General features: G+C 34.8%; 1 protein-coding gene across 2 annotated transcripts in view; it reads left to right on the forward strand.

Annotated features, from left to right (window-relative positions):
* The first annotated feature begins 286 nt into the window (after positions 1-286).
* The window catches only part of pemt (phosphatidylethanolamine N-methyltransferase), a 62186-nt gene continuing 36263 nt past the window's right edge, over positions 287-26209 (forward strand). The window contains exons 1-3 of one of the 2 annotated variants that reach the window (XM_042734924.1): positions 287-516; positions 3378-3485; positions 25468-25583. In XM_042734924.1, coding sequence (XP_042590858.1) covers positions 3378-3485; positions 25468-25583 — 224 coding nt within the window. In that variant the 5' untranslated portion in view covers positions 287-516. The remainder of the gene's footprint in view (positions 517-3377; positions 3486-25467; positions 25584-26209) is intronic. The other variant, XM_042734923.1, reaches the window with a different exon arrangement.

The following is a 26209-nucleotide window of genomic DNA, read 5'->3' on the forward strand; positions in this document are numbered from 1 at the left end:
CAGAAAAACAAAGGTCTTGAAAATCAAGTAATGCAGCATTAAAAATAAGTGACAGACTCTAAAAATAATCAATGAAAACTACAAAAGTAGTTTATTACAATAGCATTGAAGATGAATTCAGCATGAGGAATATTAATACAGTGTTGCCTTACGAGTGTACTAATAAACTGTCATAAAACCAAACCAAACCAAACCAAACCAAACCAAACCAAAAATCCCTACAGAAGAAGAGTGATTAGAAGTCTTAGTCCAGGGTTTTAATGACCGGTAGAAACTCCATTTCCCACAGTTCCATGCGACTTAAGTAGGTCGAAGGTAAACTGTCATGTCCGCTGTGTTGGTAACTTTAGCAAGTTCCTCAGCATTTACGGCTATAAAGGTGTGAATTGTTTACAGTGAATGCTGGTGACATGCTGCTGAAAGAGAGCAGCCTGTGTGTTTGAAACAGAGTCGCTATTCGACGCAAATCCCGCGCTGGATTGCTGTGGAGGCTTGAATAACGTGGATTACAGTCAGGTCAGGAAGAGCAGCCTTTAGTTCGCCTCTCTGCTCATGCGTGTGCAAGCCGCTCTGCTCATTTAATCCCCGTCCTTAATGTGTCGTTGTATTTTTCAATGCACTTGTTTGCACAATTCGTATTGTGAAATATTTACAAATGCACGTTTGATAATTTCATGCACGTGAGCGCTGATGTCGCACGTGCTGTCATCGGGTTTACAGACTCATTGCAATCTGATCATCTACAATATGAGGAGCTGTTGAGGAAATTAATTCATGCAAACTGAAGGTTTGCACAAATTATATTTGAAATGCATTCTGATTAAATATTAACACAATGCAACACAATGCAAGAGGATCTGGAGTGCTAGGTTCATTTTTATGCCTGGACATAATTATTGTAATTAATAATTACCGTGTCCAAGCACGAATAATAATAATGAAAATAAAATATTACAAATGCATTTCAAACATGCAGTTAATTTATTATTCCTCTTATGTGATGTCTGTGTGTGTGTGTGTGTGTGTGTGTGTGTGTGTGTGTGTGTGTGTATATATATATATATATATATATATATATATATATATAGCCTATGAATGTAAATGTGTTTTTCTGAGGCATAAATATGATATATGATCATCTTTAGATGGTGATGTCAAAAAACAAATAAACAAAAACAATTAAAAGGCAGAAATTCTTAAAGAAAAAAATATAAATAACTTTGTGCATTTTATTATTATTATTTTATTTAAATATAAAAAAATGTGAATGTTTAAAAAGTAGGCAAATTTTTTTTATTTCATCTCAAAACAAAAACATGCAAATGAAGACAAACTTTGAGAGAGAAATAGAGTATGATTAAGTGAGTAACTATTTTGAATAAAAGAGCAAAATTAAGCAAGATGTACAGCAGGCATGGCATGATATCTCATTTAATGTCTTTTTAACGTAATAACCCAGAATTACATTTGTTTGCATATTCACAGATATTCACATATCTGAATAAATCCTAACCCCCTTTAAACACCTGAACCAGATATTCAGGATTTCTAGAAACTTCCTAACGGTGAAAGCTGGAGCAGGTATACGTCAGATCTCAACAAAACAGAATATGCTTAATCTGGTTATGGCAGTCAGGTTAATGTGTTGTGTAATCTGAACATTACCGTTTCTTGTGCATGTAAATTTAGTCAGTGGGCTTTTGTGATGTTGGCCTGTCTAATATGTGTTAGTGAGACTATGAAGTGTAGAGCGCTGAGGGCAAAACCAGTCCCCCTTTCCACAAACAAAGAGCCTCACACAGTAAGTGTTTTAAAGGCTGCTTTGTTTCTTTCTAATGCCCTGTTGTACTCAGTGGCGTCAATAAATCACAGTTTGTTGCATAATACTAGAATCCCCAGAAATGAAATGGTATGGTTGTGTGTCTGATTAATTGGATTAAACTGCATTTATTTGAACAGTCATGTGACCTTGTTGCTGTTTTATTGAATTTGACATGATCAGATGTTCATGTTATGATTGTACTATCAGTAATGGATGATCAGCTTTAAAGGTGCATTTTGAGTTTTTATTGATCAGATTTTCGTTTTATGGTTGTAATATGAGTAATGGGTGAAACTATAAGTATATTGGGAATGAGAAAGGAATGGATATACTGTACTGTGCTGCAGTGATGATGTAGACCAACCTATAAGTTAGCATCACTCCCCTCGTCAGAAGGCCAGTAGGATTTTGGATTATTGCTGAAAATAAGCTCTGTGACCAATAAGAAGTTTATGATTCTTGCACATTTTGTTTTGCTAAGATAATGTTTACACATGAGCAACTTTAATGCTAAATGCATTGTAAAAATCCAAGTTAAACATGGTCACACGACACCACTAAGCTTCTGAGATATGCTTATTTATTCATTATTTAAAATCGGAAAGTTGGAAAGTTAGAGCTACTGTGCAGTACAGTGAATTTTTGTTGGCAAAATCCAATCATTTCAATAGGAATCCATGCAATTGGGGACTTTTCGCCAAGGATTCTAAAAAATATTTTTTTTAGCAAGGATGTGTTAAATTGATACAAATTATAGTAAAAAAGACCTGTCTTGTTAGAAAAGATTTCTGTTATGAACAAATGCTGTTCTTTAAATTTTTTGTTCATCAAAGAATCCTGAAAAAATATCACAGGTTCTAAAAAAATGACTTTTTTCAACATTGATGATAATCAGAAATGTTTCTTGAGCAGCAAATCATCATATTAGAATGATTTCTGAAGATCATGTGACACTGAAGACTGGAATAATGATGCTGAAAATACAGCTGCGCATCACAGAAATAAATTATATGTTAAAGTAGGCCTATATTAAAACAGAAACCTGTTATTTTAAATTATAAAATAGTATTTCACAGTATTTTTTTTCTCTGCTTTTAATCAGGTAAATGCAGCCTTGATGAGCAGAAGAAATTTCTTTACAAAACATGTTACTGATCCCAAACTTTTCAATGGCTGCGCATATATAATTGGTCTGAACAAAAAAGGCAGACAGACTGAATGGAAATGCAAATTCGTTCTTTGACAGAACATTGAATACCAGAAATACAGTGGTCACCCCTGTACAATGTTATAAACTATTATTAGGCATCATATGGGGGTAAAATAATCAGAAAATTCCATTCCCTTCACATACACTGTACATTCACATAAACCCAATAAATTTCTCTTGAATCATTAAAATTAAATGTAAAACTTGAATCAATGGAAAATTTCACCTAAAGGTGACGTGTTCTTTACTGAGCAGTTCATGCATGTTCTGTGTTTTACCTAAAATATCATGCAGATAAGAGCTTACACACTTCTGTTGTGTTTTGTCGTCTCTTTCTGTCCTCAGATGGACATGTCTGTGTTGGCAGAGCTGTGGAGGTTAATAGACCTGACGGAGCCCCGGTTCTGCGTGGCTGTTATTGCCATCATCTTCAATCCGTTCTTCTGGAATGTGGTGAGTCACTGTATCTGTCTCTTCAGCTTTAAGGGTTGTGTTTACGAAGCCTTCCATGATCTGTGTGTTTTTTGGGCCGGTGGACATGACACAGCCTTATTATAATTACTTAACACCGACTAGTCATTCAGACAACCTACCGACTAGTTAATTAAGAACATCTATAGTTTTGCACAACCCTAAACGGAAGAACCGCATGAAATCATTTGATATGCAGATTTCTTTCCTGTGTTAATGCATTTTCTTCTGAAACATGAGTTTGGGTTACATCACAGCAATCAACCAGGATTTGCTGCTTGATAATTGGTGGGATTGTGGGTGGGAGGGGCTTTCTCATTTTACAGAGCATTTGATTGGCTGCAAATCTAGTGCAGGATGAGTCATCAACAGTTTTGGAAATTTTTTCGGATGGGTCATTTACTTTTTAGTTGTATTTTTTTTTTTTTTTTTGTTTGTTGATTTTTTATTGGTATCAGTTTGTTAAAATGATCTATTTGTTAAAAATGCTTCTGAAACATTTATTAATGTTAGTTTATTTCAATTAACCTATCTGTTTAAATTGTTAACGCTCTACGATAAGGTTTCATTTGTTAACATTACTTAAAAAAAGTGTCTGTTACTATTATTGGTAACATTTTACAATAAAGTTTTGTTTTTTGGTAATATAACACTATAAAAAATGTTTTTGTGAATAAATTTGTCAACAAAAAGAAAACAGAGTATGTTTTACAATAAAATGCCATCAAAACTTGTTGTTTCTTTGTAATTGTGAAATTTAGCAATTCATGAGTGAAAACTAATTCTACATTAAATTGTACACTCATTTTTTATTCTTACACTAATAAACACAAAATATCAATGAACAATACTTTTACAGCATTTTATAATCTTAGATAATGTTCATTTCAGCATTAACTAATACATTTTTACATCCAAAGTTGTATCCCAGGCAACACGCTGTGAACTACCATGAATGTGTATTTTTATGAATATTTATTTATATTGCTCATTAATAGTTCATTTTATTTAATGCATTAACTAATTTTAACAAATGGGACATTATTGTAAAGCATCACCATGTTATTTAATTGATCTGAGCTCATATGAACTAATAATGAACTGTATTTTTATTAACTAACCTTAAGAAGACTCATAAATACTGTAAGAAATGCATCGCTCATTGTTAGTTGATGTTAGGTGCATTAAACTAATGGGACCTTATTGTAAAGTGTTACCAGTTGTTTAATCAAATCATTGAACTCTAATGATAATGATGACTTAATGAGGTCTTTAAAAGCATTATATACTGTACGTTGTTTGTAATGTTATAAAACATGATCTTGCACATTTCTATTCATAATTCACACTTCAAGCACTTTACGATTAGCTATTTTTGGGTATATTTGCATCACGTCCCATTAATGCATCATATGTCAGAGATTTCCCTTCCTCTGCTTCACTGTATCTGTGAAGTGAGTTTATTATCTGTGAATATGAGTCATCCTTCATGCTGAGCTGGGGTGTGAATTTGGTTATTTGGTGGTGTATGTTTGAGATCTGTATGCCATTGTGTGGGGGTAGTCTAATCTTTAAGCTGCTGATGATCAGAATCAGACTCTCAGTGTGGCGTCTTTGTCCCGTTCCCAGGTGGATCAGCTTTACGGATGCGCTCACTTCCTGATGTTTTGTTGTCAGGCTGCGTGGAGGTCCCGCTGTTTTTTTCAAAGATCTGGTTGAGATTGATGTTGGATAAGTAGTTAGGTTTGGGCTGGTTAGCATGACTTAGTTATCCTCTAATGGTAGAAGCTGAAACAAGTGGAAACTTAAGTTAATCTCTATCGATGGCACTTGTGGGATAAAGGTGATTGCCTTAAATGATTGTAATTTCTACTTGACCCTGGTGAGGCACTTACAGTGGAAGACAATGGGTCCAACTGCACAAAGGAGAGACTCCGTTGTTGTTTCTTATGTATTTACACACTCGTGCCGTCGACTTTTTTTGTATAAACGCAATATCACAAGAGTAGCAGTGTGATACGGCTGTATATCAGCACGCTGTGATTCGGCCGTATGCACGATGGTGATTTCCGAGGACTGCGCTACTCAGTGCATTTGTTGGCTGCATCTTACAAGTTGTTGTTGAAAGTAAAAATGACTTCCTTGTTTACAACAGCATTTCAGTCTCTTTCAATATAAAAGTCTTTACTGCTGAGTCACTCATAAAAAACTTATTATAATGTAACTAAAATCACAAACACACAAAGTTTCCCAATACAAAATACTATTATTATGTACTACAGTGCTATTATGTAAAATGAGGGCTGTGCATTTAATCGAAAAACAGGTTCGATTTCGGCCTCCAACCATTATGAAAATACAATAATCGAGATGAAACAATTATTGCACCCCATTCTGCCCCTTTTCCAGTGGTGCGTTTTCGCTCTTCCATAAAAGCCCATTTTAACATGCAAATCAGTAAAATCGTGTAACGTGAATTTTAGCTTAATGGGACGTGCTTGATTTATTAAAGTAGATTAGCTTTATTTATGTTTTTAAAGCACGAAAGAGAACTTGCGCTGTTTCTCAAGAGGATTTCTGTGTATGTGCTCAGAGACGGAACACAACACGGACATGTAAAGTCATCTTTTAGCTCAAGGTTCATGCCTAAACAGTCAAATACACTCACGTGTGTTAAAATGTGGTGCTTAGTGCAATAAATACCTTCATGCAATAAATGAATGGAATAAATGAATGGTTGAGAATGAAAATACATGTGTAATGGTAAATTGGATCCGTGCGGCTCTTAAAGTGACAGCGGGCTATCCATGCTGCAATTGTGTGCTTCATATTAATCAAACAACAAAAGACAAATTCAAAATCACACACTGCTCGAGTGAAGAACTTTTGTAGCTTAAATAAGAAACAAAGAAAGTTTAATTCTTACAGTGAAGACTATGCTGTTTTTACATTTAATTATTCATTTCTGTAGTAGGCTGTTAACTGCTTGAGACTTGCATAAAAATGTAAACGTTAAGCACAGTTTGTTTCATTTGTATCTTTTTATTCTGTTGTATTTGTCCTTTGCTTTTTATTACTGTCAGTTAAAATTTTCCATCATTTTATGGATTTTGTCTTTATTTGTTTGTTTGTTACTAAAAGTTACCTTGTACTTCTGTGGTATTGAAATTTCACTGGTCTCTACAATGTAGATTTTATATTTTAGTTAATTGGCTTTGCAGCTCAGTTAACACTCATTTTAATAAGTGAATAAGTGCTTTTATAAAAAATTATAAGCTTCACATTTCTGCTTTTAAGTCCTCCAAAAAAATCTATTTACTGTAAGTGTAACTTTATTTATTTATTTATTTATTTTTATTTATTTATTTGTTTTTATTTTTTTATTTGTTGTTTTTATTTGATTCTAATCATCCAACTACTTGTCCGCTTGATCCTATTCCATATCATCTCCTTCAAGCCATTTCTCCTGCAGTTGTACCTACCCTCACTCACATCATTAACACATCCCTTCAGACTGGTGTTTTTCCCTCAGCATTTAGACAGGCTCATATAACCCCACTACTTAAGAAATCCACCCATAACCCATCTCTTTTAGAGAACTACAGACCGGTTTCCCTTCTTCCTTTCATTGCAAAAACACTTCAACGAGCTGTATTCAACCAAATCTCTGCCTTTCTCACACAGAACAACCTCCTTGACAATAACTAGTCTGGGTTCAGAAGTGGACATTGAACCGAGTCTGCCTTGCTCTCAGAAGCCCTAAGACTGGCAAGAGTGGATTCCAAATCTTCAATACTTATCTCACTGGATCTGCATTCTGCTTTTGATATGGTAAACGGCAAAGGGCATCTCAGGAACCACACTCCAGTGGTTTGAGTCTTAACTCTCAGAGTTCTTCAAAAAGTATCTTGGAGAGGTGAGGTGTCTTAGTCGCAACATCTAACTTCTGGGGTGCCTCAGGGTTCAGTTCTTGGACCACTTCTCTTCTCTGTCTACATGGCAAACAGCCTGAAACCTTGGAGTATTGATTGATGATTAGCTGACTTTCTACATTGCTAAAACTGTCCGGTCCTGCAGATTTGCTTTATACAACATCAAGAAGATCAGGCCCTTTCTTTCAGAACATGCTGCACAACTCCTTGTTCAAGCTCTTGTTCTGTCCAGGCTGGACTACTGCAGTGCTCTCTTGGCAGGTCTTCCAGCCAGTTCTATCAAACCTTTACAATTAATCCAGAACGTGGAAGCAAGATTCATTTTTAATGAGCCAAAAAGAATGCACGTCACACCTCTTTTTATCCATTTGCTCTGGCTACCAATAGCTGCTCGCATAAAATTCAAGGCATTGATGTTTGCCTACAAAACCACCACTGGCTCTGCACCCCTTTACCTAAATTCGTTACTTCAGAGTTATGTGCCTCTAGAAGCTTGCATTCTGCAAGTGAATGTCACTTTATTGTTCACCCCAAAAAAGCACAAAATCACTTTCACAGACTTTTAAATTAAAGGGACACTCCACCCCAAAATGAAAATTTTGTCATTAATCACTTATCCTCATGTTGTTCCAAACCCGTAAAAGCTTTGTTTGTCTTCAGAACACAATTTAAGATATTTTGGATGAACACCGGGAGGCCTGTGACTGTCCCATAGACTGCCAAATAAATAACAGTGTCAAGGTCCATAAAAGGTATGAAAGTCATCATCAGAATACTCCATCTGCCATTGGACGTGCAATCTGGGTTATATGAAGCGACGGGAACACTTTTTGTAAGCGAAGAAAACAAAAATAACTACTTTATTCAACAATTCCTTTGTCAACGGTCTCCTCTGTGTCTCTCCGTATCACCGTATGCTGTGTATGCTCTTCTGTATCATGCGCGCCACAAGGATGTGCCGTTTTCTTTCAAATCAAAGCTAAATACACGTAGAAACAGTGCATCCTAGTGGCACGGATGATACAGAAGAGCATAGACTTGCACTCTATTCAACTGCTAACAAGCTAACACTTGCTTCTCTAATCTTTTTGTATTCTATCTGATTTCTTTTTATGTATTATACAATTAACAAAAGCACAAAATGCCTCCAACACTGGCTAGCTCTATTCTTTTTCCATTCTATCTGTTTTCCTTTTATTTATTATATAATAAAAAAAAAAACCTTGCTACATGTACTGCGTTAGGCTAACTGAGACTTGTTATAGCACTGGTATATCATTGCTCTTTTGTCGATTTTGATTGCTTCCATTGTCCTCATTTGTAAGTCTTGTTGGATAAAAGCATCTGCTAAATGACTAAATGTAAATGATTTTAGCTTAGTTTGTACTGAACCCAGTGGACCGATCTTGGATCTGTTGTGTAGGTTTAGAGTTGAATTCTGAGGCATTTCAGCAGGGATGTGTCTTTTATGGATGCAGCTTTGCAAATTGTGCTCATTGTTTGCTGGTAACCAGGTGAATTTATGCACAAAAAACACACACTCTCTCCTGCAGACACACTTAAGCGCAGCACTGAATGAGCTTTCAATGGGTGCTGAGTTTACCAAAGCATTACCACCAACACACATCTCCACTTTTTTTTTGTTTTTTTCTTCCTTTTTTAGCACTTTCCCTGCTTTCATGCTGCATTATAAGTGCACACCACTTACAGTCTGTATTTCTTTTAAAGAAGTTTTGGCCATTTTTGTTAGTTATGGCCTTCATGTGCTCTCAAGCAAACATTAGGAATTACAGTGGATGAAAGCGAAGCAGTGCTGTTTGAGAGGTAATGGGGGCAGTGCAGAGTGCCCTCTGACCTCCAGATTTACTACTGATCACAGAACCGCGCTTCACTGAAACATACACTTAACAATCGCAGCTTCTGTCTAATCGAGATTGCGATTTCATTTCGATTTATCGTGCAGCCCTGCTTGAGAGAAGCTCTAAATGAGCTGCAGTACAGCACAACTGAACCTTATGTGCGAGGGATTTTGCTTATGTGGACAAACATGGACGCACGGGTTCATTTTCCTGCTCCACGCTGAGGGAACAGGCTGTTTGGCAGTGTTGTGTGTGTGAAGGGGATCGAGATGTCCTCTCCTTTAACCTGACCTTTCCATCTCACACAGATCCTGCCTGAGCTTAGCATTCACTTCTGCATGATGTTCACAGAAAACACCATCGCATAACCACCTGATTGCAATCATTCCACTTAATTAGGATTATTGTGCATTTTTAATTTGAATTGTACTTTGCCATCTACTGTAGGCCCCATGAAATCAAGTGTTTTGAGGCATATAATCATTTACACGGTGGCTGCCATAACTCGTTTCATAAAAGATTTATTTAAATATACATTAAATGATTAAGACATCATTAACAGGTAAATTAAAATATAATGAGTAGCTATATTGTCTAATATTTCGAAATGCGAAATGCTCTTCCCTAGACTTTATTTCTCTGGTGAACTGATGACTTGCTTGAGGTAAATTAAATGCAACATGACATTTTGTTTACAAGCCGTTTATAGCATGTCTTTCCACGAGTGAAACACTGATTGTGCGAATACATGAGGAATGAGATGTTGATTTATTTTTATTTGCGCTGAAACTAGAAGTAAGATGAAGGGATGATCGTGCTTGTTTGTGCTTAACGTTAAGTTTTTATGAAGTGAGGTGTTTATACTGATCAAAGAGCGCCAAAACAGCATTAACTGTCTGAATTTATTCTGAAAAGATTTAATGATTTGTTCGGTACACGTGTTTCTACCCCTGTGCAATATTTCTTTACTAAACCTTTTATTTTGTATTTTACTGTATGATTCCATCTTCAGTGGGGATTAATGTTTTCTTACAGTGTGCTGTACGTGTGTTAAGCTTAAAAAGTATTAGACTTATGCAAGTGACATCAGCAACACGTTTAAATTATTCACAATAATTGGTGAGGTCTAAAAAAGCACTAAAAAGACCTCTGACGTCAAAATCGTATTAGACTTATGCAAGTGACATCAGCAACACGTTAAAATTATTCACCTTCCTCATGCCAAAAGTATGCCCTATTCAATTTGGCCCCATTGTCCACAGTGTCTCCTCCTGTTTGTGCATCTTCAGTGCATGTTCTTACAGTGTGCTGTACGTGGTTTAATGGCCAGTGGCAGCACAACACTTCATTATTCACAAATATTATTGGTGCCGTCCACTGACTCTGACGTAACCGTTTTCTACACCAAACGCTGTGTGTAAAAGTTGTACCCCTGAGTCTTCTCTCTGTGTTGTGTGCATGTCTAATTATGTCTTCAGATGTGCGAAAAGTGCCCTAAAAATACGCCTGAGTCTCCTCTGTGTTTTTGTTTGTTTTTGTGTGTCTAATATAGCAGGTTTCTCGTTATTACAGCCGTCCTCTGACACACTAACACACTGCCATGGGACTCCATCTCGTCTGGGAAATTAGGTCTTTAGTATGAATGAGTCAGATGAACGAGTCAGAGATCACCTCTTATGTCACCGCTTACAGTCAGGGTAGGTGATTTGGTTCGGAAACAACTGAACAGCCAATCAGAGTTCTCAATCTCACCACCGGCCGGACGCCAGATTTTACAGCTGTAGGACTGTTACATATATGCCTTGTTTCCTGTTCTCTCCGTTGTGACCTAGTTTTCCTGAGATCATTCGTCATTCAGTTCACCTGTTGTCTGTTAATCATCTCATTAGTTCCCTTTGTTTGGTTCATGGTTAGAAGTCCTCAGTTCTCCCTTAGTCTTGGTCCGTTCTCCGTCAATGTTAAGTTGGTTTCCGCGCCTGGTCTCTTGGATTTATCTTATTAAAAGACTTTTTGTTTATCTCCTTCGTGCTTGTGCAGTTTTTATCACCAACGCGTGCCAAAGACATTAATTCAACTATTTTGTTTCCGGTTCTGCTTAATGATTTTATTTTATTTCGTTTTATTTTATTTTTACAGTTAAGCTGCAGGACATTACTTTAATGGCTTTGGGTCGAGTTCTGCTTAATGATTTTATTTTATTTTATTTTATTTTATTTTATTTTATTTTTTATTTTATTTTATTTTTTTTTATTTTTTTTTTTTTATTTTTTATTTTATTTTATTTTATTTTAATGTATTTATTTATTTATATAATTTAATTAAATTTAATTTTATTTTATTCCTTGCCTTCATGATTTTGTTTCCAGCTGATTAATAATTTTGTTTACTTCTGGGGAAAATTTTTTTTTTTGCTATTTTATTCTGATTGATTGATTGATTGATTGATTGATTGATTGATTCATTGATTGATTCATTCATTCATTCATTCATTTGGTGTCTATGAAATGGTAAGTATGGTGTCTATATATTTAGGTTTTTTATTCTGTTTTCTTCTCCATGCTAGAAATCATGTCCAGTCAGCATCATGCGTTCTAATTGGCGCTCTACTGCTCTTTATTTGACTGATAGAGACTTAATTGATTTCTTGGATGCCGTCATCTCAGTAGATGTGGAGAGCTTGCCATTTTTAGATGCATTTTCTACCTTACTGCAGCCTTACATGGGCATGAAAATGGTCACGCACGGCATTCTGGGAGAGACAATTGTGGCAGAGTCAGCCAAACGCATTGCTCTGTAATGACAGTCTGAAAATAATTACTTGGAAAATCTAGTCCTGGAATAGGTTCGGATCAATGAAGTGAAGTGCATTGAAAGAAAAATCTGTACTGTAACAAAATGCATGTGGATTTATGAGAATCCTTAATAGGGCTGCATGACTAATCTAAATAAAATCACTTTATGGGTATAGTTTCTTTTTTTATTTACATTATTTTGTATTTCAATACTCATTTAAAAGATTCATGCAATGTTGAATCAATACATTTTTTATTTTTTCTAAAGCTATATTTCGTAATGTGTATTCTGTGCTTTTGTTGTCTAACACTAATGACTTTAAATGATATTTTCAGGGTAATTTCTTATCCAAAACTGATGTATGATTAAGTAGATTAATTAATAGACATATAATGTAGTTAATTTGATTAAGAAATATAATTGCTTGACAGCCCTAATTATTATTACATTATTTGTTTTTACATTTTTCATTGAAATGTTACAATAGCAACATTTCTTATTTTATTTATTAAATTCTATATTTTTAGCAATTTAGTAATTATGATAATTATTATGATTTATAGTGAAGTGCTATTATTATTATTATTATTATTAACAATTATTATAATATTTATTGTTGTTGTTTTATTGCCATATTGATGTATAAACACAAATATACAGGCGTACAAACACAGCAAACCTTTTTTTTTTTTTTTTTTTTTTAATCACAATACCAATTTTTAGCAGATAAATTGCATGAGTACCCATATTAAATTAGTAATAAAAATTCATCATCTTCATCACAGATCTATAATGTCCTACAGAATGTACCAAACACTATTGTACAATAATCTCAATCCTCAAAAAGCCTGAGAAGTATATAAAATATTGCAGTTCAGTGAAAACCGGGACAGTTGACCTGCAACCCAAAACAATCATCAGATCAGATGACCTCAAATGACTGATTGTCTGACAGGAGAAAAGATGAGCGCTCGACTCGGACTCTGTGAATAAATGAAAGATTTCTGGCTCTCAGTGACTGCAGGAACGGCTGACCAATGAGTCTGCTTTAGTGTGTGATAAAGAGTTCAAGAGAGACGATGTGAGTTGAGGAGGATGGGATCCGCGGTTCCTTCTCAGTCTGCATATACTTGAGAAACAATGACGTCACCCTCGTTTGTGAAACAAACGATTTTTGTGTTGAAAAAAAAAAGAAAAAAAGTTACTTGAAATACAGTGTGTGAGTCACATGAAGCATATTTATGGCGTTTATACAATGAACTGTGAAATTTCCTTGTTTGGAAAAGTTTTTTTTTTTATATATATAAAATAATTAATTAATGAAATGATTATTGAAATAAAAAAATAAAACATACATATATACACACACACACATACACACAATGCATTTTTCAAATAAATTTAGGATATCATATTTACCATATGCATGTATGATTACTTAAGTTATTCAGTCAAGAGCAGTGGGTGATTTTCTCCTTTTCTTTTGTTTGATTAACATTAATGCATGATTCATCATACTAGCATGTAATTTAAAGTAGTTTGGTGCTTTTTTTGCTGTGCTGTGATTATTTTGCAGTTAAATGGTAAATTATGCAGTATCTCATTTTTTTTGAATTTTTTTTTTGATTTTGTTTTGTTTTGTGTTTTTAAATATAGATTTTTTGTTTTAGTATAAAAATATGAGTGTGTTTTGTAATTTATATAATAAGAGAAAAGTACATTACTTTCCACAGTACTGCCACTCTTTCATCTCTCATCCACCATAATTCGGCCAAACAGTTTTGAAGTAAGCTCATCACAAACATCTCAAACAAGAGAAACGTTGTGAGTGTTAATCTTATATCACATGCCCACTGGAGTGTGTTAAGCCTATATCACATGCTGAGTGTGTGACACATCAGCAGCTGTTCATGTGCATCGACACCAAAGCAGCAGAAGAAGCCTGGAGGACACGAGACGCTCGAGGAGTTCAAACTACATCCACAGATATCCCCCGGTTATTTTAATGCACAGGGTTTGTGCTGCGATGCTCAGTACAGTACAAAAGATTTTTGCATGTTAACATTTTACAAACCCACTGACACAATCTTTCATTAACTATGCAAGAATTGCAAAAGATAAACAAAGAAATAAATGAGGGTCATTCCGTGTTAAATCATCCAAACTTTGCTGCTTTCCCAGGCTCAAATTTTTGATTTCTGAAGAAAGATAAACACGCATGGTGATGAAACCCAAAATATTAAATGTCATGGACATACATTTATGTTATTTTTTTTTAAATTCTGCAGGAGACAAATGTAATATTTAATATTAAGTACACATAAGTTCATTCCAGTTTCATGTTTGTTTGCGATAAAGCCTTTGAGTTTGTTCTTGAACTGCTCTGCGAGTGTGTGTGTGCGTGCATGTGTCTCTGTGTGAGTGTGTGTGTGTGTGTATGTATGCGTGTGTATGTCTGTGTTTGTGTGTGTGTGTGCGTGCATGTGTCTGTGTGTGTGTGAGTGTGTGTGAGTGTTTGTGTTTGTGTGCGTGCGTGTCTGTGTGTGCGTGTGTGTGTTGTGTCTGTGTGTGTGTGAGTGTGTGTGGGTTGTCTGTTGTGTGTGTGGTGTGTGTGCTGCGGCGCGTACCTGTGGCTTGTGTGTGCGTTGTGTGTGTCTCTGTGTGTGTGTGATTGTGTGCGTGCGTGTGTCATCTGTGTGTGCGTCTGTGGTTTGCGTGTGCGTGTCTGTTCTGTGCGGTGTATGTTTTGTGTATTGTGAGTGTGCTTGTGTGGTGCGGTGTGTGTGGTGTTGGTGTGTGTCTGTGCGTGCGCGCGCTGTGGGTGTGTCTGTGTGTGTGCGCGTTGTAGTGCTTGTGTGTGCGTGTGGTGTGTGGTGTGTGTGGTGGTGCGTCCGTGTGTGTGTGTGCGTGTGTGTGTGTGTTTGTGTGCCGTTTTGGTGTGTCTCTGTTCGTTGCGCGTTGTGTGTGTCTGTGGTGTGTTCTGTGTGTTGTTGGTTGTGGTGTCTGGTGTATTTGTGTGTGTGTGTGTCTGTCTGTGTGTGTGTGTGTGTGTCTGTGTGTGTGCGGTGTGTGTGTGTGTGTGTGTGTGCTGGTGCATGTCCTGTGTGTGTTTTGTCTGTGTGTGTTGGCAGCGTGTGTGTGCTTGTGTGTGTGTGTGTGTGTGTGTCCTCTGTGTGTTGTGCTCTGTGTGTGCGGTGTGTGTTTGTGTGTGTGTGTGGTGCGGTGTGTGTGTCTGTGTGTGTGTGTGCCTGTGTGTGTCTCTGTGCATGCGCGCATCTGTGTCTGTGTGTGTGTGTGTTGTGTGTGTGTGTGTCTGTCTGTGTGTGTCTGTGGTGTGTGTGGTGTGTGTGTGCGTGTGCGCGTGGTGTGTGTTTGTCTGTCCTGTGTATGTGTTTGTGTGTTGCGCCTGTGTGTGTATTGTGCATGTGCGCGTCTGTGTGTGTGTGTGCGTGTGCTGTTTGTTTGTTTGTTGTGTGTGTGTGTGTCTGTGTGTGTGTCTGTGTGTGTCTGTGTGTCTGTTTGTGTGCGCGTCTGTGTTTGTGTGCGTGTGCGCGTCTGTGTGTGTGTGTGTGTGTGTGTGTGTGTGTCATTCTGCTTGTGTTCTTATCCATATTTTTGGTGTCACATGATATGATTTATCAGCAAATTCAGTCTAATTCTGATAATAGTATGACAAAATGCTCTGTTATCTAAAACACAAAATAAAAGAATGATTCATGCACTTCTCAGACACATAATCTAAAAAGCATGCAAAACTTTTTGGCTTCATTTAGTCAGGAAAGCATAATTCATCTGACATTGTAGAAATTCCTCAAGATGTTTTTATGTTTTTGAAATAATGTGGTTCAAGACCCCCCCACCCCACCCAAATATGCCAAATTTTCATCTGTCTATATATGTGATTACATATACGCATTAGTAAATAATATATATTTAATAAAAAGTTAAATAAATTATTATGGCACATGCCTACGTAAATCCTAGTACATTTAAATAGTGATAATTTATCATTTATATATATGTGTGTGTGTAAATATAAATATTTATAATATAAATAATATTTATAATCTATAAATATATTTATTTATAATAAAAGTTATATATGCCAAGGCATCATTTCTTATTTAATTTCTTGTACTAAAATAACTAAAACTAAAACTTAATAATAAAAATTAGTAAACATTATATAGACATATTTAAAAAAAAAAAAAATATTTATAGAAAAGGGAAAAATTATTAATAATTCTTAAAAAATGTGTATATTGTAAATATATATTTAAGAAAATGAATTCAGCATCTCATTTATTGTGAAATAACACTGATAAAGTCCTGTAAAGCACTAGAAGCTTCAGTGTGTTTCAGTTCTTCTGATGTGTTTTTCCCTCAAACACTGCTCTCAGCGTGAAATTAATGCAGTAGTTTGTAGTCTTTGCTACAGCAATTTTGTAAAACAGCTTCTAAAAGCTTCAGAGGTGCCTTTGATGGATAAAGCAACAGGGAAGATGGATGGAGATGCTGTGTGTCCAATTAGACAGCAGGGTTATATTACATTAGGGCTTTTATGGAGCTCTGGAGACAGAGACGCCCTCCTGGTGAGTCTGAACCGGGCGCCGTGAATGAGCGCCGCTGCTGTCCACAAAATCCCATCTACAACAGAGAAAAGCTGATGAAAGTAGCACCGAGGAGAAATACACAAATTGATGGATTGGTGAGGTGTGGCTCACAAAAGACAGAGAGGAGACTTGTTATAATGCGGCCACACTGTATGTGTATGTGCTTTATATAAGACAAATCTATGTGATATACATTTATATTCATTTACTTGTATTTATTCATTTGCTTATTTAGCTATTCATTCGTTTGTTTTTATATTTATTTATTGATTAATGTATGTATTTTTATTGATTATTAATTCTTTTTTAATTCTTTTATTCATTAATATGCAGGTTTAGGGAAGTTTTTAAAATCCACAAAAAACAAAACAAAAAATAATAATTTTGCAGGTCAAAAGTTATTTGCAAAATTGCAAAAAATAAAAAATAAAAAAAAATAAAATAAAAAAAAAAAACAATAATAATAATAAAATAAATAAGAAAGAAAGAAAAAGGAAATTTTCATAAAATTAATTATGAAAAAAGCATATATAGTTGCAGTGTTTTTATTTGAGTATTACAAAAATATTATTACATTATTTTAATGTTTTACTTTTAATGTTTATGTTTTCAATTTTCATTTTTATTATAGTTGTGTTTTTGTAATTTGTTTTATTCTTTTAATATCTATTTGTTTTTCTTTCACTTTTAGTACATCCACTTAAACTAAATTAAAATGAGAAATGTTTTGACAACTAGATAGAATGAATTAGGTTTTAAACTACAAAATAAAAAATCCTATTTTATTTCAAGTAAAAAAAAATTAAAAAAAATAATAAAATTTTTTAAAATTAGTTAACTATTATAATCCTGACTTGTAGATGACACTTGATGTGCTATGAAGTATCTAATGCAATTAAACTCACACATGAAAGATGCTGCAGAAATCTTTGCCAGATATATGCCAGATTTATGAAGAGCTGAGCTGTTGATGCAGGATGGTGTTTGCAATCGACGTATTAGAAATACAGGTGCATCTCAATAAATTAGAATGTCGTTGAAAAGTTCATTTATTTCAGTAATTCAACTCAAATTGTGAAACTCGTGTATTAAATAAATTCATTGCACACAGACTGAAGTAGTTAAAGTCTTTGGTTCTTTTAATTGTGATGATTTTGGCTCACATTTAACAAAAAAACACAAATTCACATCTCAACAAATTAGAATATGGTGACATGCCAATCAGCTAATCAACTAAAAACACCTGCAAAGGTTTCCTGAGCCTTCAAAATGTTCTCTCAGTTTGCTTTACTAGGCTACACAATCATGGGGAAGACTGCTGATCTGACAGTTGTCCAGAAGACAATCACTGACACCCTTCACAAGGAGGGTAAGCCACAAACATTCATTAACAAAGATGCTGGCTGTTCAAGGAGTGCTGTATCCAAGCATGTTAACAGAAAGTTGAGTGAAAGGAAAAAGTGTGGAAGGAAAAGATGCACAACCAACCGAGAGAACTGCAGCCTTATGAGGATTGTCAAGCAAAATCGATTCAAGAGTTTGAGTGAACTTCACAAGTGGAATGGACTGATGCTGGGGTCAAGGCATCAAGAGCCACCACACACAGACGTGTCAAGGAATTTTGCTACAGTTGTCATATTCCTCTTGTTAAGCCACTCCTGAACCACAGACAACGTCAGAGGTGTCTTACCTGGGCTAAGGAGAAGAAGAACTGGACTGTTGCCCTGTGGTCAAAAGTCCTCTTTTCAGATGAGAGCAAAGTTTGTATTTCATTTGGAAACCAAAGGTTCCTAGAGTCTGGAGGAAGGGTGGAGAAGCTCATAGCTCAAGTTGCTTGAAGTTCAGTGTTAAGTTTCCACAGTCTGTGATGATTTGGGGTGCAATGTCATCTGCTGGTGTTGGTCCATTGTGTTTTTTGAAAACCAAAGTCACTGCACCTGTTTACAAAGAAATTTTGGAGAGCACTTCATGCTTCCTTCTGCTGACCAGCTTTTTGAAGATGCTGATTTCATTTTCCTGACTGGCCAGCAAACTCACCAGACCTGAACCCCAGAGAGAATCTATGGAGTATTGTCAAGAGGAAAATGAGATACAAGAGACCAAAAAATTGAGATGAGCTGAAGGCCACTGTCAAAGAAACCTGGGCTTCCAGACCACCTCAGCAGTGCCACGAACTGATCTCCTCCATGCCACGCCGAACTGAGGCAGTAATTAAAGCAAAAGGAGCCCCTACCAAGTATTGAGTACATGTACAGTAAATGAACATACTTTCCAGAAGGCCAACAATTCACTAAAAATGATTTTTTTTTATTCATCTTATGAAGTATTCTGATTTGTTGAGATGAATTGGTGGGTTTTTGTTAAATGTGAGCCAAAATCATCACAATTAAAAGAACCAAAGACTTAAACTACTTTAGTCTGTGTGCATTGAATTTATTTAATACACGAGTTTCACAATTTGAGTTGAATTGCTGAAATAAATGAACTTTTCCATGACATTCTAATTTATTGAGATGCACCTGTACACTGACATTTGATGCGATCATGAATCGAATGCATTTACAGGTTTTGTTTGTTTTTGAGTCGATTGCACACTTTCCCTTGACGCCACAGACCTGAAAAAGCTAATAATAACACTTTAATCAGATATAACACGGATAGAAACTCCTCAGAGAGCCGTTTTACGCACTTCACGGCTTTTTAAATGACTTTTAATACAACCTGGCTCTCCCTAGACATTCGTAAGCCGGATTATCTCAGTCTGTGCGATGAGAACATTTCTAGACCTTTCCCTTTGAAACACAGTAAAGTTTTGTTATTTTCTCAACAGATTGTCTGGTATAACAAAGACACATGGTGTTGTTTTTATTCTGTACTAACTGCTGGCATGTCATTTCCATTTTTAGTAAATCCTAATTAGATCCTAAGTGGTTTAGTTCATATTTGATATTTCAGCGTGGGGGATTGTCGCCACAGAACAATTTAATTAACAAAAACTCTTAATAGTCTTGTGAATCTTTGTTGCTTTGGCTGTGAGTCATGGTAAGCAGCTCTCGTAAGCAGACTTTAATGAAGGATATTTTTAGTGTAATTAGGGAGTGCAGGCTGATGGTGCGTGCGTCACTTGAGGATTGAGTTCATGAGAAGTGTCTGAACGCTTGTATGTACGCTTCACCTTTGACAAAAGTGTGTTTTACCTGCAATATCTTTTCATATTCATCTCAGACATCAAATGCAGATGCTGTAAACTCGGCCTGTTCTTTGAGTTCTTGTGAGGAGAGGTATAATGTGACCCTGGAGCACAAAGCAGTCTTAAGTCTCGGGGGTATATTTGTAGCAATCGCCAAAAATACATTGTATGGGTCAAAATTATTGATTTTTATTTTATGCCAAAAATCATTAGGATATTAAGTAAAGATCATGTTCCATGAAGATATTCTATAAATTTCCTACCATAAATATATTAAAACTTCATTTTTGATTAGTAATATGCATTGCTAAGAATTCATTTGAACAACTTTAAAGATGATTTTCTCAATATTTAGATTTTTTTGGCACCCTCAGATTCCAGATTTTCAAATAGTTGTATCTCAGACAAATATTGTCCTCCTAACAAACCATACATCAATGGAGAGATTATTTATTCAGCTTTCAGATGATGCATAAATCTCAATTTCAAAAAAATTGACCCTTATGATTGGTTTTGTGGTTCAGGGTCACAAATATGGAAGCCGTTTCTGCCATGGAATTAAAAAAGCCTTTTTACTCACAGTTCTCAATTTTTTTTCTCATAATTCTCAATCAGCTAGATACTATGTTTATATAAAGATATAAATGAAGACAATTTTTTTTGTAATTTTGACTTCTGAAGAAGTTTTTGTCTTTCAGTTCTCACTTTTTTTCTTACAATTCTTACATTTTATTGTAAAAAAAAAAAAAAAAAATAATTTTTATATATGAATGAGTATTGATTGATAGATAATTATTAATTATTGTTTTTTTCCTCCACAGTTCTAAGATTATATCTCATAATTGAGATGTATTTGTTTCCACCACAGAATAAAAAGAAAAAAAGGTAATTGCAACTTTTTAATCTTACAAATCTCGTTATTTTTTTTTATTTTTTTTTTTTGGTGAAGACAAACTATATGTAACTATATAGTTTATTATATAAATCACATTTCTACTTTATTGTTTCCACCAAGGAATAAAATAAAAAAATGGTAATTGCAATTTTTAATCTCAAATTTCTTTTTTTTTTCTTGTTTGCAATAGTTGATTGCAATTATCTTGTTTTTAGAATTCTATATTTTTATTATATAAGATTTATATATTTAAATTACATATAAAACTCCCATCCATTTGAATTTTATTAGTTTAACATAAACTAATAAACTTAATGTGATCCATATTTGTCAGTCATACATGAATGAAACAGGTGACATTTCTGTAATAGTAGTTTCTAATAAACTAATTGTTTTTAAATTCACAATAACTAGTTTTTTATGTGTGTGTGTGTGTATGTATGTATGTATATATATATATATATATATATATATATATATATATATATATATATATATATATATATCAAGAAATCCGATTAGTTTCAATCTCATAGATTTTAACAAAATATTTCTTTACTAATTTGTTTTTAAGTAACTTGTTTAATAGCATGTTCATACTTTTTAATTTCAAATGTTTTTCCCCCACAATTAACAGATTTATGTTTATTAAAAGCCGTTTTAAAAATATTATTATAATAAAATCCCATGCAAATCTTACGTTTAATTTATGAATGACTGACAAATATGCATCACATTAAGTTGGTTTTTAAATTAGATTACAAGATTACAAATAGATACATTTTATATGCAATTCAAAAACATACATCTTAAATTTAGACCTAAATATTATTATTATTATTTTTTTATAAATGCAGTGATGCATGTACACATTTAAACCTTCAGCCTTTCTGCCATCAGATGCATGTGAGGTTAGACGTAAATCACTGCCGCGTCACTCACACCTTTCACAATCAGTCATTCTTAGTAATTAACCCTGGCAAAACATGCAAATTATAACAGGTAGTCCGGTATTATTTACTTTTTCATCTTCATTTACAGTGGACACGAAAATGCTTTTTTTCTGTTTGTTTGTTTTTGGGGTTATTTTTGCAACTGTGTACCCAAAATAGAAAGTAATTTTGTCTTTGTGTCTGAAAACTAAAAAGGCAGATTAATGTAATTAGTATGTGGTATCACATTCATGTTTATGGGGTGTTTCTTGAGACGTTGGCGATGGTGGCGCCGTCTCTGCATGTTCTGTTCTGTTTGAGCGCCAGTCTGCATAATAGACTTCTAATGAGGACTGGACACTGTAACACACGCCGCCACTGCTGCATGCTAATCATCTTTAATTTCATCAGATTTGATCATCATTTCCATATAAAGACCTTCAGTCCATTTAACAATCATATTAGCCATCCACAAATTCTTCAGAAGTAGTAATTAAATAATTTTGATGGAGCGCACAGTGTTACCGTAATCTCACGAATCCTTGATTACGAAACGAACAATTTGTGCAACCGTTTCTGGAAAGTCCACATTTGACCATTCCTAACAAATCACGTCCAAATCTTAGCCCTGTTCAGTCTGGCTTTAGAGTCCCATTCAAGTAAATTAATTAATTTTTTATGTAATTATATGGTGTAATGATTTGACTGGGAGTATTTTACTTTTTATGTTTTTGAATGAAGTCTCTGTAATATTTAAAAGTTTGAATTCATATTAGTGATTAGTGATAGAGTGATTTCTGAAGGATCACGTGACACTAAGGACTGGTGTAATGATGCAAAAAAATTAGCTTTGATCACAGATATTGTTTACATTTTACAATAGATTCATACAGGAAAATTATAATAGTATTTCACAATATTACTGTTTTTACTGTATTTTTGATCAAATAAATGCAACCTTGGTGAGCATATGAGACTCAAAACATTTAACAAATCTGAATTATTTCAAACTTTTAACTTGTAGTGTGTATATATAGTTTTACATATTTTTTTAAGTTTTATTGTTTTATAGTTTTGCTATGTTTTTTAAATGAAAAAAAAAAAATATATTGCAATAGCCTATGAATTCATATATTGATTTATAATAATTTTGTTTGAAATTATTCATGGAGTTAACTCCTCGATTATATTATATTATATTATATTATATTATATTATATTATATTATATTATATTATATTATATTATATTATATTATATTATATTATATTATTAATAATTTAATTAAATGGTAAAACACCAGCAACAATATGCAGCTGTGAGCTTTCTGTCTTGAAATCTGTTTATTAATATTATTATATATGAATATCTTCACTTTTAATATCCAACATAAAATAAATGCACAGATTTTTAACATGTGAGATTTTTATATAGATATATATATATATATATATATATATATATATATATGTGTGTGTGTGTGTGTGTGTTTGTGTGTGTGTATTATTCAGGTGAAAATTCAAGATTATTAAAAGCATTTCAGTAAATGTGTTGAGATGTAAGATGTCATGGAAAGAAAAATTTCTTCTTTGTTTTCTTTGGGAATTTGAGCTGATTTACAGCTGCTGGTGAGTTATATTTGGCAACATTGGTATTTTATTCCATTATTTTTCCCATCTTGTGAAATGTAAGTTTTGACATTATCACAGCTATTTGAGAACATGCTACAGTCAAAACTTTTATTTTCCCAATTAGCAGATTGGTTCACCCGGATTGACCTGCAGGATCTGCAGATTTGTAAACAAGTGTGTGTAGAAGTGTTTGAGGACAAACCCACCATCTGGCTCCTCATGCTCCTCTCAGAAGTTGTTAATTAGGCGCTGTGCAGTACTCTTAACGATTTTATCTGCTGTAATGGTGGTGCCGTGACCCAGTCTGAACTGAGCCTCTATGCTCGTTAATTACGCAGTTCAGCAGGCCGCAGGTTGGGCTCTAATTCAGATAAGAGCTGCTTTCCCAACAGGTCACTGTCTGCCCACAATAGAGCTGACTATGAATATCCATACAGTAGAGGAGAGCCATTACAAACAAAGCCTGAGAGAAGGGATCAGGCAAGAGGAGGGTTTGTGGAAGAAATCCATTAATGATTTGAAAAGCTGGCTGCTGTTTGTATATTATGCATGTAAGAAAAATAAGAGAGATTCAGGTTGTGTGAGGTCGGGGCACTTTAATTATTGTCAGAGAGATGCAAGGGAAGAATATGCTCAATATGTTTTGCTGAAGTTTCATGGCATCAGTTCTTTGTAAAATATTCAAGAGATTATTCAAGTTATTTTAAGATATATTTAATATCAGGTTTACCCATGCAATTTCCCATATAAACACAAAAGCCAAAATTTGCATTTGTATATTTTTATATTATCGCAGAATATGTGTGTATGTATGTATGTGTGTGTGTGTATATATATATATGGATATATTAGGGCTGTCAGTCGATTAAAATTTTTAATCCAAAAAATTACATGATGTGTTGATTAATTAATTTAATTAACTGCAAATTACATTTGGCTGTGAAAATACCCCCAAATGATTATTGAAAGCTATTTTTGTTGTAAAAAGTATTAAGTAGACATTACAAATGGTAGACATGAACATTTAGGCTACAACGTTTATGTTCCACAAAAGAAAGTAAGTCATTCAGGTTGTAAATGATGACATAATTACATTTTTTTTTTGGGTGAACTATCCTTTTAAAGTAACCCCCCCCCCTTTAAATGAAATAATACTCTAAATAAGAGTTTAAAACTTCCAGCAGGTTGCAGTAAATGTCTTTGAGTCATTCATTCATTTAAAAGGCTGATTCATTCAAGAATGAAGTAAACGGCTTACTCTATACATCTGATTTTAAATTGATGATTCACTCATTCACGATTCATTCAAAACACGGATTCATTCAGAAACTAAACACCGCTGTGCTGTATCAATTCTGCTGTATCTTTTTTTGTAGTTTATGTTTTTAAAAAGACTATATTGTGTTTGTTTATATTATATAATTTATTTTTTTTCTTTTTTATTATTGTTTATTTATATAAATAACCATTTTTATAAATAAAAAATTTTTTTAGCTGCTGAAAATACACTGTGTGTGTGTGTGTGTGTGTGTGTGTGTGTGTGTGTGTGTGTGTGTGTGTGTGTGTGTGTGTGTGTGTGTATATATATATATATACAGTGTGTTTTTTATGTTTTTTAAAGAAAAGTGTGAAAAAGTGAAAGTGACATACAGCCAAGTATGGTGACCCATACTCAGAATTTGTGTTCTGCATTTAACCCATCCAAAGTGCACACACACATATACAGTAAGATTTTTTAGAGCAGTGGGTATCATTTATGCTGCGGCGCCCGGGGAGCACTCGGGGGTTTGGTGCCTTGCTCAAGGGCACCTCAGTCGTGGTATTACCGGCCCGAGACTCGAACCCACAACCTTTGGGTTAGGAGTCAAACTCTCTAACCACTAGGCCACGACTTCCCCCTTTTTTTCTCTCTTCTGCTCATCAGGGTTGTGCTAATTTGATCAAACATACAGAAAAACAACAGTAAAACTGTGAAATATTATTGCAACTTAAAATAGCTGTTTTCTTTGTGAATAGATTGTAAACTGTAATTGTATTTTCAGCATCATTACTCCAGTCTTCAGTGTCACGTGATCTTCAGAAACAAGGTGCTGATTTGTCTGATGTGTTGATGTTTCAGGTGGCCAGATGGGAGCACAGGACCAGAGGTCTGACCCGTCTGTTCGGAGGTCCGTACGCGGCCTGTTATTCCCTCGCTGTGCTCATCCTGCTCCTCAATGTTTACCGCAGTCACAGGTAACAGCATCCACCGCTGTAATATTTCACAGGTCACAGGTCAACGGCAGAGCAGTACTCAGAATCGCCGTTATTGATGTTGTAAATTAATCAAGTTACCCATTTTGTCCCATTTTGCATAAGAGTAAAGGTTCGGTGTTTACCTTTTACCCTTTTATTGATTTCATCAATAATAATAATAGTGTGGCATCAGCCTGCGCGCTCATCTGACCAGCGGCGCTTATTTCATTTGCTTTATTCTCATGAGGATCTGGCCGTTGCCATGGCAGCCTCTGTCTCCACGCTGCTGATGCCATCGACGCCGCATGTGACCGCGAGAGTGTGTGTGTGTGTGTGTGTGTGTGTGTTAGACAGGCTGCTGCTATTTTCTACCCTGTTCTGAGTGAATATGTTCTCAGTAAAACTGCAGAACAAACACACACTGAATCAGCTCCATCAGGATAAATCCTGTTACACCCTACACTTCGAGCTCAACTTTTCCAAGATCAGGGTTTCTGTCATCTTAAAAAGTCTTAATTCACCCTTCCACAAACGAAGGCCTAAAAAGGCCTTAAAGGGACAGTACAGCCAAAAATAAAAAAAAATTCTGTCATCATTTATTCACACTCTTGTTGGTCCAAACCTGT

The sequence above is a fragment of the Cyprinus carpio genome, chromosome B12 (genome assembly GCF_018340385.1).
Source record: "Cyprinus carpio isolate SPL01 chromosome B12, ASM1834038v1, whole genome shotgun sequence".
NCBI lineage: Eukaryota > Metazoa > Chordata > Actinopteri > Cypriniformes > Cyprinidae > Cyprinus > Cyprinus carpio.